The sequence below is a fragment of the Polyodon spathula genome, chromosome 2, assembly GCF_017654505.1.
Source record: "Polyodon spathula isolate WHYD16114869_AA chromosome 2, ASM1765450v1, whole genome shotgun sequence".
In the NCBI taxonomy this organism is placed as follows: domain Eukaryota; kingdom Metazoa; phylum Chordata; class Actinopteri; order Acipenseriformes; family Polyodontidae; genus Polyodon; species Polyodon spathula.
In genome coordinates this window covers 2,111,658-2,125,928 of record NC_054535.1, presented here as the reverse complement: position 1 = coordinate 2,125,928, position 14,271 = coordinate 2,111,658, and the positions used below count along the sequence as shown (strand labels likewise).

The window sequence follows — 14,271 nt, the reverse complement described above, 5'->3', positions numbered from 1 at the left end:
TTTTTAAGTTTAAACATTTATTTTAATTAAACTTGCATGACATAAGCAATTAGTGTTTGTTTTTATTAGCACAAGGTTTTCTTTTTTTTTTCCCCATGGTAACATAAAATGAAGAAAATGTGCTTAAAATAAACATTTACTATATTAAATGCATAGTATTGCAAATAAGCCCAAATTAATGGTGGTTAGCTGAAAGGGATTAGTGTGGCTTCTTTTGTAGGTTTAATGTTTATTATTATTATTATTATTATTATTATTATTATTATTATTATTATTATTAATAATCAATAAACAGGAGGGGAAGGAAGTTGCCACACCAATAGAAATGCACAGTGACTTTCTGATGTAAACAAGTTGCATTTGAGATCCAATGGAACAAGAACATTCTAAGAAAAGACATGGACAGCATTTATTTCAGCCCTTGTGCACAGGTAAGAAAAAATAGATTTCACTTGAAACTAAATATATATAGTTTACCTGAACTTTATTTGACTGGATGCTTGCACCAAGTTTCACACACCCTATTTTAAAACGCCACATTGACCTCATTTTGCTTGGCAGATGCTGTTTTGTTCGCTCTCAAGTATTGGCATCTCTGGGTTTGTGAAACCAGCAGTCAAAGTTCACTTATTTGGTATACATTCTAATTGAGGTTTAATCTGAATCTTAACTTCATTCAAATTGGGTTCCTGAGAAAAGAATCCAGCACGGTCGAGGATCCCAGATTCCTGACGCTTTTTTTTTTTAACTTCTCACTTTCATCTCAGATAAATATAATATAGGAGTAAAATGGTGGACAATATTAAGATAATTGCCAACCCGTTTCTCAGTGTCAGGGGAAATGGCCTGTAATAAATGGAGTAGCATGTAATGATATTATACACAGAAAAACATGTCAATGTGTGATTTCTTTTTATCAAGTTCCATGTACACTGTATGGGTTACTATCCCCATGTATAAACAGACCAAACCACTGTTTATTTAACCTTGGAAAGCTAGAACACAATCTCCACATCTGCGATTGAGTCATACCTGTCTGTAACTCCAGTGGGTCAAACTGTTTTTATTTAGCAATAATTCACCAGAAAGCCAACCTTTTAATGTTAACTGAACAACAGGCTATGTAGCCTTCTGTCTGCTGCTTTCCGAGGTTCTTCGCTGAGGAGGAAGAGAGCGTGGTAGATTCCAGAGGAATGGAGATAGAGAGATCAGAGGAGGGGGAAGATGAGGAGGGGAAGAAAAGGAGGTCAGATTTAGAGAGGTTCAGTTTGAGGTGATACGAGTGCATCCAGGAGATAGCAGACAGACAGATAGAAATACGGGAGGGGATGATGCGGTGAGAGGGGGGAAGATCTGAGCTTCATCAGCATAGAAATGGTATGAGAAACCATAGGATGTCATGCCCAGGGAGCAGGTCTAGAGAGAGAATAGGAGAGGACCCAAGACTGATCCTTGGGGGGGGCTCCTGTTGAGAGAGGGTGAGGTGTGGAATAGGAGAGGACCCAAGACTGATCCTTGGGGGGCTCCTGCTGAGAGAGGGTGAGGTGTGGCGGTTGAGCCACACCAGGTTACCTGCTCCTACTTCCAGAGGTAGGAGAACCAGGCCAGAGCAGTGCCAGGTTCCCAGGTTAGCGAGAGAGATAAGAGAATACAGCGGTCGACAGCATCAAAGGCAGCAGAGAATATTGAGAGAGAAATTTAAATTAACTGTGTAACACCATCAAACACCAGTATTCCCCAAGAGCACCATGTTGAGAATTAGGGCAGAGGAGAGAGGCAGCACAGGCAGAGTTTAGCGAGTTGGTGACAGACAGGAGAGCAGTTTCACTGGAGTGAGCAGAGCGGAAACCAGATTGGAGAGGGTCGAGCAGAGAGTGGTTAGACAGGAAAGCAGAGAGCTGGCGGGGTACTGCGCGCTCGAGGGTTTTAGAGAGGAAGGGTAAGCGGGAGACAGGCGGTAGTTCTGGAGAGAAGTGGGGTTGAGGGTAGGTTTTTTGAGGAGGGGGGTGATAGACGCTTGCATGAAGGCAGAGGGAAAAAGACCAGAGAGAGGTGTGTTGAGAAGGGAGGAGATGAAGGGGAGTAGAGCAGGAGCAGCAGCTTGAAAGAGGGGAGTGGCAAAGGGGTCCAGATTTTAGAGAAGAGGCAAAGTCATCAGAGGAGATAGAGGATGCAGGAGGAGGAGGAGGAGGAGAGGAGGGAGCAGTAGAGGTCTAGTGCAGCAGGGAGTTTGATTCTCTTCCATTTCTTTTCAATATAGTGCAGGTTGGTTCTTGCTGAGCGGAGCACAGAGGACAGCCAGGGTTTGGAGATAAGAGGGTGAAGGCAGCAGTCTACAGAGAGTTGGGAGAAGGAATCGATAGTAGGGAGGTGAGAGTGGTGGAGGCAAGGACAGAGGCGGAGAGAGAGCAGAGGTTACGGTGGAAGGTGACAGTGGGGGGTATGTGGAGTAGTGAGGGGAGAGAAAGAGATGAAATAGTGATCAAAGCGGTCCAGAGGGGTGACAGAGGGTGGAGGGGCAGCAGGCCCTGGAGGTGAGGTCCAGTTGACAGCCAGCTTTGTGGGTAGAAGGGGATGGAGAGAGTGAAGGTGAGGAAGGAATCCAGCAGAGTGGGTGGGGTTGGAGAGATGGATATTGAAATCACCTAACAGGACAGTTGGGGTAGACAGAGAGGGGAGGGAGGAGATGTCGCGTTCATCTGGAAAGTGAGAGGTCCAGGGGGATGGCACAGTACAATCAGCAGGAGTTGACAGGGAGAGGTTAGTTGGACAGCATAAAACTCAAAGGTGTTAACAGAGAGTGAGGAGAGGTCAGAGGAGACAGAAAAGAGTAAGGAGGAAGACGACCAGTCCCACCTGCCAATCAAGTGAGGCGTGGAGTATTGGACAGGACGTAGAGACAGGACAGGGCAGCAGGAGTTAGTGTTATCAGGAGAGACAGGTTTCAGTGAGAGCAAGGAAATCGAGAGGTGGGATGAAATCAGCTTTGTTAGCAGAGGAGTGACAGTTCCAGAGGGCACCAGAGAGAGTGTGGGGGAGGGAGTGGGTGGGGGGGGGGGGGGGGGGGGGGGGGGGGGGGGGGGAGGAGGTTAGGGGTGCAGCGACAGAGAGAAGACAGGAGAGGACAGAATAACAGGGATGTGGGAGACAGATAGGTACGGTAGTAGTGGGAGCAGGAGTGCTTGGGGGGGATCTGTCTAGTAGTTGACGTCTTCCAGAGCACTGTTAGGTTCTGATTTTCTCCCACAGCTACTCCCAGCTCTTTGGTTGGCTGGCGCACAAATAGGCTAGCTATCTATTATACTAAACTGCACTAAAGACAATACTTAAGCAATACAATAATTTCAATGCACTTCAGTGGGATCACACAACTACAAAAAGCTGTGTGGAAAACAATCATATTGCAGATCAACTTCTATTTAATTGAACTACAGTCACCTGGTACTAATCACAAACAGTAGATCACCTGATTACAAACACCACCACCCTTCTAAAGTTTAAATACGGCTAATGTTAGGGTATGAGGCCTCTAGTAGCCACTGGGAGAGATTTGGAAAATGTTCTCATTCTATCTGTCCTTGCTCTGACTGCCACAGCTGTTCTAAGACACTGTTTGCCAATTTATTTTAATATAATTTGCCATTACAGTATTTTTCAATATGCCTACTGGGGCCTGGTCATCTGGAAAACTGAATACATGAGGAGACTGTAATTCTGAGTGCTTCGAAGCTGTGAATGATATACAGTGATAAAGTCTAACACATGAACTGAAACAAGTACTCCTTAACATTAATATCATTCATATTATTTACCGTATCTTAACGTTAGTATATTTCGGTGCATATGTACATCATGATGCACCGTGCCGTCTCTAAGACACGGTTCCCACTGAAACATTCATTTGATGTTCATACAATTCTATACTGGGTAATCAGATTTTTGAAGTTTTCTTTCTTGCAAGTAAGAAATGTATATATATATATTTAACTTGTGAATCTGGATGTACTATCAAACACCGAAAAACAACTGCGCGTAATACCAGGGTCGAGACCAGTTCCCACAACGAACGGACCTAGGCGAGTGCCGAGGGCGTGGTTTCAACAGAAACCGTCGACATCACAGGAGCGCCTCTGTTGAAACCACGCCCCTACCTTCTGCTGTTGTGAATCTGCTCAATCGAAATCACGCATGCGTACAGTTGGATGGTAGTTTTGAAATTACTCAAATTTTAACCCCTGAGCTACTAAACAAAAACGAAATATTGGTTTGGCGGTAACATACAATACTCCATTCATGATCATTTACTTTTATTTTTGGATTCGAGTCGTTCTGTACATTACATTTTGTATTAACCAGATAGACAAACAAATCATTTGATCAGTCAGATCGATTTTTTGTTTACCTGCCGCCTAATGTAATATTACTGTTAATAAATTACTCATAAAACAGAATCATGTTGAGTAAACGTTTACGTATTTCAGAGATTAATATTTTAATCCCCCAAAATACATGCGAACAGGGGCTTTTAAAGTATACGCAAGACCTGCTTTTTCGGAGTTTTACCCCGAATTGTATAACTTACCATCATTTCATAATTAAATTGATACCGGTTAAGCCAGTCGTATATCAATCCACTGAGAATCGGGTTAATCTTTTTTTCCCTGTGAACCTAACGCGCTTTCAATCGGCCAAGCCTCCGTTTTTCATTTTTTAAGCTTCATTAAAACTAAAACGAAAAAAAAAAAAACTTTTATGCTGGCGACACTACAATCGTTATGCGTAACTATTCATTTATAAAGAGGAGTCGCTACTGAATTTAAATGGAAGCGTGAGCCTTACGACTTAAACCCCACTTCTTTCAATCACTTGCACTACGTAGGAAGGCAAGCCGTGCTGTATTTATTCCCTCATTCGAGTGCGCTCTTGCTGGCTGAAATGCGATCCTGGATGTCGCCCTGGCTAGGACTTCCAAGAACACGCGAGCGGCTTAATGGGGAACAATTTCACTATAAAACGAGAGACAAAGTGTGGTAAAATACTAAAAATCAGAAGCTTCAATTATGTGCAAGCCCATTATTTTAATAAGCTACATCGATGCTTACAATATAAGGTGTACAAAGCTCATTACTACCAACTGTCGAGTTTAACTGCCAGCAAGCACCTGGGGACTCGCAGCTTACCATAGCATAGGGAAGCCGCTTGCTTATTAACGGAGGACAAGTTGAGACACAGCCGCGTGGCTCCCAGGCTTATTAACCAATAAAGCCACAGGTGACCTTCCTGGAGGTCGTTCATGCTTTATATAATTCTCATAAGTACTATTTTTAAAGTTACAGTACCTACTCACAATAGAGAGAATTCCAGACATTGTGTTTTATATAGCTCCAGGAATTTCCAATGGAACAACTCCATCTCACCCCAAGGTTGTTCCCTAAAACAAAGCTGCTCCTGGAATTGCAAAATGGGTCATTTACTCATTCTAGCACTGGTTAGATTGCAAGTTTGCACACATCATTATACTAATTTGAAATTATATAATAAATCCATTATCAAAACATTTGATGTCAAAGGGATTTATTTTAAAAGACATTATAAACAAATGGCATGTTCTGTATTCCCAGTAGAGCAGGCTCAAATCAAAATGTAGTGTGGCAGCCCTCCAACAAAGAGACCATCTCATGAGTCTTGACATGATGGGGAGGCAAGTACAAGCAGGTGCTGTTTAAACAGGGAATCAAAGTGGGGGCAATCCAGAATACTGTTACAGGTTAGACAAAACACCTTTGGTTGGAGGCTCACTAGTAAAACAAACAAAAAAAAAAAAAAAAAAAAAAAAAAAAGACCACTTTATTTTGCAGTTTAAAACAATGCCTGAATTGGGTTAACTAGAATACACATTCCTAACATTATTAGAACAACTCTTCATAGGGAAGGGCTGCATCATGCAAAGAGCTACAGCATTGCACACAAGCACTACAAAATGTACAGGTATGTCTTAGAAACAAGTCACTCCTCTTCATCTTCGCAATTCCCATACAATTATGCAATATGGTCTTCAGTTATATTCTGGTCATAGTTGTCATTTGTATAAAAATATAAAAGAAATTAAAATACTGTACAGAACAAAAAGTCCTAAAACATCTCTGCATGGATTACAATAAAAAGGCAAGTCTTTTAGCCAAGGTTGATTTCTTGGGTGGCTCGATAAGAGAGACTCCGTGGTACCTGAAAAATATCAAATCAATAATAAGATTGACAATCCTGACATCAGTATTTTATCACTGGCTCTTCTCAATTCCACATATCTGCAATGTGCCGCTGGCAACCACAATGACCTTCAGTTGAAAGCATGCAAAACAGACTCAGGGACAAGGTATGGTTTTGACAAGGGAAACTGCAAGAGCATAAGCTGTCAATTACTACATTGTTAGTGTTGAACTATAGCACTCAGCATAGGGAATACTTTCAACAGGTTGAGAGGTATGGATGACAAAACTGTAGGCGCCACGTTGTAGCTATGTACACATCCCGTGTTTGAAGCCCATGTGAAAGCAGGCACTTACTTTGCAGCCTTGTATTTCTCCCGTACAGACTGCTGAGCGTGCTGAGGTGCACAGAGGTAGGTTTGATACAAGTCCCTTATGCAAGGCTCCAAGCTCTCCAGAGTGTAGCCAGTCAATTCTATCAAGGACTCTGGCTGCAAAAGAAAGGGGAAAAAGTTAGCATGCATACATTTCTACCAAGCACAGCACGCAGATTGGGGTCACAGCAGATTCAAATTTAAAATCCCATGCACAGCAATTCAAACATTAAAAAAAAAAAAAAAATCAATTTCAGGGACAAAAGTTATCGATTTGTTGTATCCACACAGCTGCTAACCTTTACTGCTTGTTTTCACTGAAGGCGGCAGAACTTTACAAAGCTGTTTAGGAAAAATAATTAGGTCAGCAAATAACCAGTGAAGTCACACCCAGTTCAGCTAGGCAGCTTTGGGTTTCAACCAAACACTCAATTACTGTTTGCAAATAGCAATTTAGCTGTGGTACTTCAGATAAATGACAATATCATGGGCATTTGCAAGACAACGAGGCAGATAAGCCAATAAATAAAAGTCAACAGAACACCAGCCCAAAGTACTCTGCTTGTGCTACTGAAATCAAAGTAGAATTAACCTTAGATGGCATTCTCCCCAATGTTAAAGCCTGATTTGGCAGTTTAGTATGGATTAAACTTCAAGAATGTCTAATTAACCATCCATTAAATTAACACTTAAGCCAACATATTACAGTCTAACTTCACTATAAACAAACCGTTTTTATAACAAACCCCCTTTAACTATTTAAGCTGAAAGAACCCCCCTAGAAAGATCACAAAAAAAATACAACTCTAGTGTGAATGTGTTATTCTCTCAGTGAATAACTGAAGACCTTGAAGTTCACTTTTCAATTTAAAAAATGAAAGTTACGTAGCCTTGAAAGAACTACTATATACTGTATAAAGATGAGCAATTTAATGTGGGCGTTTATTCATTATTCTGATACAGCAAATTGCCAAACCCTATTATAGTGAACACCCTGATATAACGAACATTTCTCCAGGTCCCCGGAGGGGTCGTTGCAATGAAACTGTGTGAATGTATAGATCGGATACACTGTCAGTTTACATACCCCAGTTAATAAACATTTCTCATTATAGGAAAACATTTTGTAGCAAAAGTACTGCTTTTGTGGATGAGGATTTTTTTTTTTTTTGCAAAACTTCAAATGCCAATTCAAAAGTATTCATACCCTTTGATGCTATGATAGTATTGGCTAAAATGTGCTAGAAGTTTCAATATGATAATGCAGAACCTAATTCTAGAAAATGCTGGATTGTAGGTAAACAGAGTATAAATGGGGTTAGGTATGGGATGATTGCTGTCATTACCAATAAGTCAATATGGGAAAAAGTAAAGCGCTATCTGAAGACCTTAATCTGTCAAAGCTGGAGAAGGATACAAGATTAGATTTAAGGGGGTTTGTAACTCAGTTTTAGCTATTGTTCCCATTATCAAGTACAAGACTCACGGTACTGTCACAACGCTCCCTCGGTCTGGAAGAAAGGTTCTTTCTCCAAGAACAAAAGTAGCAGAATTGTGAGGAAGGTTAACAATCCGAGATTGACTGCCGAAGATATTCAGAGTGAACTGTCTGCAAGTGAGACTGGGGTTTCCATTTCAACCACAGACTGAGTGTTGCATGGTGAAGGGCTCAATGGTCACAGGCCAACGAAAAAGCCACTCTTAGGAAAACACCAAAAGGACAATCGCTTAGTTTGCAAAAAATGGCATTTGAATGATGGATAGGAGTTCTGCTCAAAAGTTTAGTGGAGCGAGGAAATAAAAAGCCATTTGGTCACGCTGATAGTCGTTACGTTTGGAGAAAGTCTGGCAAGGCGTACAAATTAAAAACACCTTACCTACTGTCAAGCTTGGAGGTGGCAATATCCTTCTATGGGGCTATTTTTTCTCTAATGGCTCAGGAAATTTAGGTTCCAATACCTTGTAAAACGGACTTCACAGCATACCAAAAGAACGCCAATCTGAATGCCTCCATTACAAAACTTGTTTTAAAGTGCAGCTGGACATTCCAGCACAACAACGATCCAAAGCACACATCAAAATCTATTTACGAGTGCTTAAAGAAGATTAAAATCAAAAGGTTCTGGAATGGCCTAGTCAAAGTCACAATCTAAATCTGATCGAGTCTTTGGTATGAGTTGAAGGCGGCTGTGCACAAGAGAAGTCCGCGGAATTTGAATGATCTGGAACAATTTTGAAGAATGGTCAAAAGTCATTAAAGAATCATGCTCATGCTAAATATCCTAATTTTTTTAAAGTAGTTATTGCTAAAGGCGCATTAACTAGCTATTAATTGCTTTGTCAGGGTATGAATAATTTTGAATATATAGTTGTAGACATCTACTTTCTTGTAACTTGTTTTCCTCACTCACAAAAGCAACACTTGCGCTACAAAAAGATTTACTATAATTCCTTAATTTCTAGAAATGAGTTTCCATTAGGGTATATAAAACTTGACTACAACTGTAAAAAAATATTATATAAAAGAAACACAAGGGTTAACCACTTCCAGACTGTTAATGCTATGAAAGACACTTGCAGATTGACTTACCCAGGTGGCGCCTGTAATTGTAACATTTGATAAAGTCATTGCTGCTGCAGCAATGGCAGATGGCAGGTACTTCAGGAAAGGATCAGAGTCGACCAGGCTTAATTCTCCAAGGAACTGGGAAGAAATTAGAAAAACTAGCACATGCTCTATAAAAGCTAGGACTCCTGCATAGCAGAAAAATCAGGCTACACAGAACCAATGTTTTACACACCTTCTAATGACATTTAGTGTGATTTCTCAAATAAGGGTAGCTTTGAGTTTACTTTAATCCTAAATCTGCCGGCTGTAGGACTAAAATGGTTGTTTCTTAAATATGTTTGGGGAGAATATTTAAGTATCCATTATTGCAAAAAAACCACTATGCAGCTGTGTACAGTTTTACACATCAACAACTTTATCCAAACATCTCTATGTGCCACTACGAGTTGCTGGTGCTGTATAGAGGTTTGCAACTAGGTTCTCAAGCAAGTGACAGCAGAAATGGTTTGGTACGCACCAGAATTAGGGGTCATCACCCAAGTTGCTGTCTAGCACCAACAGCTCAAACAATTGAGGGCAAGGATCACTAGTTTCTTACACCAGTAGATGTGTATTTATTCATTAGCAGAGGAGAGAAGGTTTGTGTGGTTCCGAGGGGTGTTTGATTAGGGCAGGATTTCATTTTGCACCAGTAGGCTCTGATTCTAAGCTTACAAAAGTTTAATCACCATTTTCTAAAGCAACTTGCACCCATCAAGGCTGCTGGGTTTAGGATCATCAACACTCAATATGCGTCAGGACAGAAAAGCCTATAGGCAGCATGGAGATGTTCAAAATGTGAAACACCACACTCAAGCAGCACTGCTTAATGGCAGTATTTGACAAAACCACACCAAATTATACTACACATACAAACTGCTTTAAAAATAATACCTTGAATCTATTTCATTATTCTGACAGTCAGAACAGTTAGGCAGGTGTGGGTCACAGCCATAGAATGCTTGACCTTGTTGCCTACATGAAACTGTCCTGTTAATTTACCGACTATTTCACCTTGGTTAGGAACATCAACCTCAAATTGCACACCTATGAAGGGAGGAATCACGTGTCAAAATGTGCACTGTGCCAGGCCATGTCCAAACCTGACAATCAAGAGATTATAAAGAGTCTCACCAGTGACAAGCTTTCCACTTTTCTGTTCACTTGCTGATGCAGAAAGTATTGTGTAAGAAACTGGTTTATCGTCGGAGCAGCAAGATCAAAAGAAAGGACTTTCAAGACCAGGTGCTCCATCCGTAGAACCTGCTTCTTGGTGTAAGTGTCATCTGTAATGTAGACAAACTCTGCCACTTCTGGTGGGTAGATCTCCTCAAATTTTCTGAAATGAGAAAAAACCCTCAGTAAGGTTGCTTTGAAGACATAAGGATGCCAGCATTTAAGTACATTTCGTAGGCCTGCTTGCAACACTCACGATGCTAGAAGCATGGCCGCCGTGCCGACGAGCTGCAATTTCCCTCTCAGCACAGACATGGATGAGAGGAATCTGTCGATGTAGTTAACAGCCAGGTAAAGAGTCTCGCTGTGCAGCTTGTACTCCTCCCCGACTTCCACCAGCCAGTCCACGAGGATGGCTCGCATGCTATTAGTGATGTCTGGCTGTTTCGACATGTAACCCGCCTTCGGCCTGGACTTCACCTATTTCAGGAACAGAAGAGATGCGTTTCAATATGTCAAACCTTTTACAAAATGTAAGGCAGTTAACTTTATTGGATTCTATTCTGTATTCCAAATCTTAAATCACACCGTGATCCAAACTTCATTCCCTCAAGATTAAAGCCCTCAATCCTGTACTCAAGCGATACTTAAAACTTGACAGTTAGAAACAGAAATCTGTCACTTCTGAGAGACTGGTGTCCAGTTGGCCACCAACCTACACCCACCAATATTCTTTGGCCTCAAATCTGCCAAGAACCCCAATCATTTAAAGTGGGCCATACATACCTCCATTTCTCGTAAATATTTGTGGATGTCTAATGCATAATCAGGGACTTCATTAACAATAGACTTATTTTCTTCTGCTTCATTAATGGACATGTCCAGAACCATAGGGGAGCCTGGAAAGATTTGACAAGGACAGGATTCAAGTATGCACAAATTCAAAAGCCATAGTTAAGATATTATTCTGTGTAAGCACAGGGTGTTACTGGATACAGTTCCTGGTTTTAATTTAGGACAACCAGAGATGTGGCCCCAAAACCACTGGTGGCAATTTAGCACACCAAGATCATTAAGCTGGTGGGGGAGATTTAAGAGTAAAAATATTCCAAATTGCTGTGGCAATTCTCTAGTGCCTTTATGCAACTAATAACCAGCGCACTGCTAATCCAAACTGTCATGCAAACCATGCGTGCCACTAGATGTAGCCTTCCTGACTGATCAGAAAGTACAGAAAACCTGGTAACTGGATTCAAGATCTACCTACCAAAGCTGACATCCATCGAACATTCAATGGTAGAGAGAGGCTGTCGGTTCACAAGGGAGGGTTTCACCGATGGGTTAAGTGAAAGAGGCTTTTCCGACTCTGGTTTTGCCGTCGAGACATGTTGCCTCTTACTGCAGGCACCATCAGGCTGGTCCACATGGATTGTGAAAGCAGGCAGTTTCGTTCCCACTTTGCCAGCAGGGTCCTGGCCATAGTTCTCACTGCAGGACGCAGCCTAGAAAAAGAAACCATGAAATAGTTTCGATGCTGCAAGCATGCAAAACACTTGTGCAAGAAAAGACCAGGGCAACACCTAAAATCCATTCGAGACCGCAGGGTTAAAAGGAGGCTTAGAAAGCCAAACCTGGACGTAAAAGCATTAATGTAGAAACTGAGCAATGCCATTGTAAACTACATCAGCAAGAAAATGGCGGACTGTAGGAAATAACTGAAGTAGACATTAAAAGCAATTAACATTGAAGTGTGCTTTAGTGTCACCACATTTCATTTAAATTTAGAGGACATAATTAGATGTTTTCACGCGCCTTAACTTGTATAAAATGTGTTTGTATTTCATTGACGAATCTGGAATCAGCCCGTTTTATACTAGTCAGAGCATTACATTTAATACAGGCCACCACGGCGGGACATAAAAGTAGTACATTGGCATTAGCTATAAATGAAAGCTGGTTAAACATCACCTGTACACATTTAAATACGAAAATGTAGCGATATTGCGTAGTACCTTACAGTAAGATTACCAACCTGTTTCGTGGCGCGTTGTGATTGAACTCGGGTGATGCGCTGGTTACCGGTATTCAGCAAAACTCCCAAAACCATTCGGTTTGAGGCTTTGGGATTCGTATTCTCCTGGTTTTCCAGCACATTTTTCCCAGCTACACTTTGCCTTGAAAGCAAATTTTCCTGGTTCTGGCTACTATCCCCCGCCACAGTCACCTGACTGGCACCAAACATTTTCAAAATAAAATTGGAAGTCTAAGAAGTTAGAAGCCTAAGTGAACAATTGCCACGTCTAAAATAAAAGCGGGACTTGGAATCAAAGCAGGAGTGTAACAAAGCTGCAGACAATAACATCGGGGGCACCACAGCTACTCGCAAAAGCACGAATTAAAAGCACAAGCTAACACAAACGCGAGCTAGAAGCATAAAATAAATCGGCGAACAGGGTTTTCTTCAATTCTCCATGCTGGCTTTATTTCCCGTTTAAGACCGCTTTAAAAAGATTTCTCCTCTGCCTGACCCTCACTCGCTGCTTCTCTTCCAGTTACTGCTGAAACCGCTGCTTTCTCTATTCAAGTAGCCCGCGACTATTGAAATGGTCCAATCACAGACCTAGGGATTGAAAACGTCACAGGACTACGGTGGCCGCCGAGTCTAAATCTGAGCACTGCCCCCTTTGCAGAAGTATTTAAAAATCTAAAACTAGCAGCCAGTGAAAACCGTAGCTGCATGATATGAAACGTGTTTTGGAGATGTGTTGGATTTCTTAAATACAATTTATATACGTGACAAAGGTTTTTTTTTTTTTTTTTTTTTTTTCCCCCAAGCTTAGAAAAAAAAACTTTTTGAAATAATAATCTTGTTGTTACAGTGGTTTTCAAATATTATATATAACCTGACTACAATAAGACCAGTCAGACCAAACACGCGTTATAAAAACGGAAAGGCTCATGGTCTGGTCATGCCACTTTATTCGTAACATAATCTGGTGCGCAGAGGCTGCTGTTTGATGGACGCTGATTTTGCAGCATATTAACTGAGTTCGCACTTCAAAAAACACCTTAACTGTTGGGAATCCAGGTCCATGGCATTTTATATAAATTATACAACCTACCCAACGAGAACACAACATTACACTTGTATAGATAGCGCCTTTCGTGGACAAAACACAAAGCGCTTTAAACAGTAGTCACCATTTTAAACGTTGCAACTGGGACCGAAGCTATTGTTAAAACCAAGCAGTATTATAACAAGGGTTTCTAGTTTGGGGTTTTATTTTCCATCTATTTCCCTCCCTTTAAACCTTACTTAATAGTTGTTAAACCTTAACTGAATACTACATTGTTCAAACATAAATAGAAAGAGAAAAAAATAGGTGACATGCCGGTTGATATAAAGTTGCATGTGTGCTTGGACTCGGGTTAAAAGCAAATGCAGAAACATAGCTTCTCCAACACCCCTCCTTCCCACCCAGGGTTGATTAGGCTTTAGGAAGTGATGATGACCACTGAATGTCTTTGAAAACAGTAGCATATTTATTTGCTCTGATTGGTCATTGAAGCTGCCCCTCAAGCTTCGTTTTCAGTTGGCCCTGTGTGTTGTGTGTCAGCAAAGCCCTGGCTGTACCAATGCAAATGAAGATCTCATTCAGTTCACTAACCCCATTACTAGGACCTCTTATCACCTCAGAAATGGACTCCCAGCTTTAACCTGTAAACTTGATTCACAGCTCACTGGCTTTGTAGTACTGAACCACTCAGTTAGTTATGAAACAATGCTGAGAATGAATTGCTTGCGTCACCAGCATTGTCAAGTTGAGCTTGACAGGCTGTAACATGTAAATAAATCTACTTGTCTTATGTTTCCTTAACTGTTTATTATACTTAAATTGAAGGCAAT

General features: G+C 41.2%; 1 protein-coding gene across 1 annotated transcript; it reads right to left on the bottom strand.

Moving 5' to 3' along the window:
- Positions 1 to 5,557: 5,557 nt before the first annotated feature.
- ccna2 (cyclin A2) lies at positions 5,558 to 12,914 on the bottom strand. The gene is made up of 8 exons (XM_041274234.1): positions 12,397 to 12,914; positions 11,632 to 11,866; positions 11,151 to 11,263; positions 10,621 to 10,844; positions 10,323 to 10,527; positions 9,171 to 9,284; positions 6,564 to 6,697; positions 5,558 to 6,225 (listed from the first exon to the last, which is right to left on the bottom strand). Exons 1-8 carry the CDS (start codon positions 12,604 to 12,606, stop codon positions 6,153 to 6,155), a joined length of 1,308 nt encoding a protein of 435 aa, XP_041130168.1. The 5' UTR covers positions 12,607 to 12,914; the 3' UTR covers positions 5,558 to 6,152.
- Between the last annotated feature and the right edge of the window lie 1,357 nt (positions 12,915 to 14,271).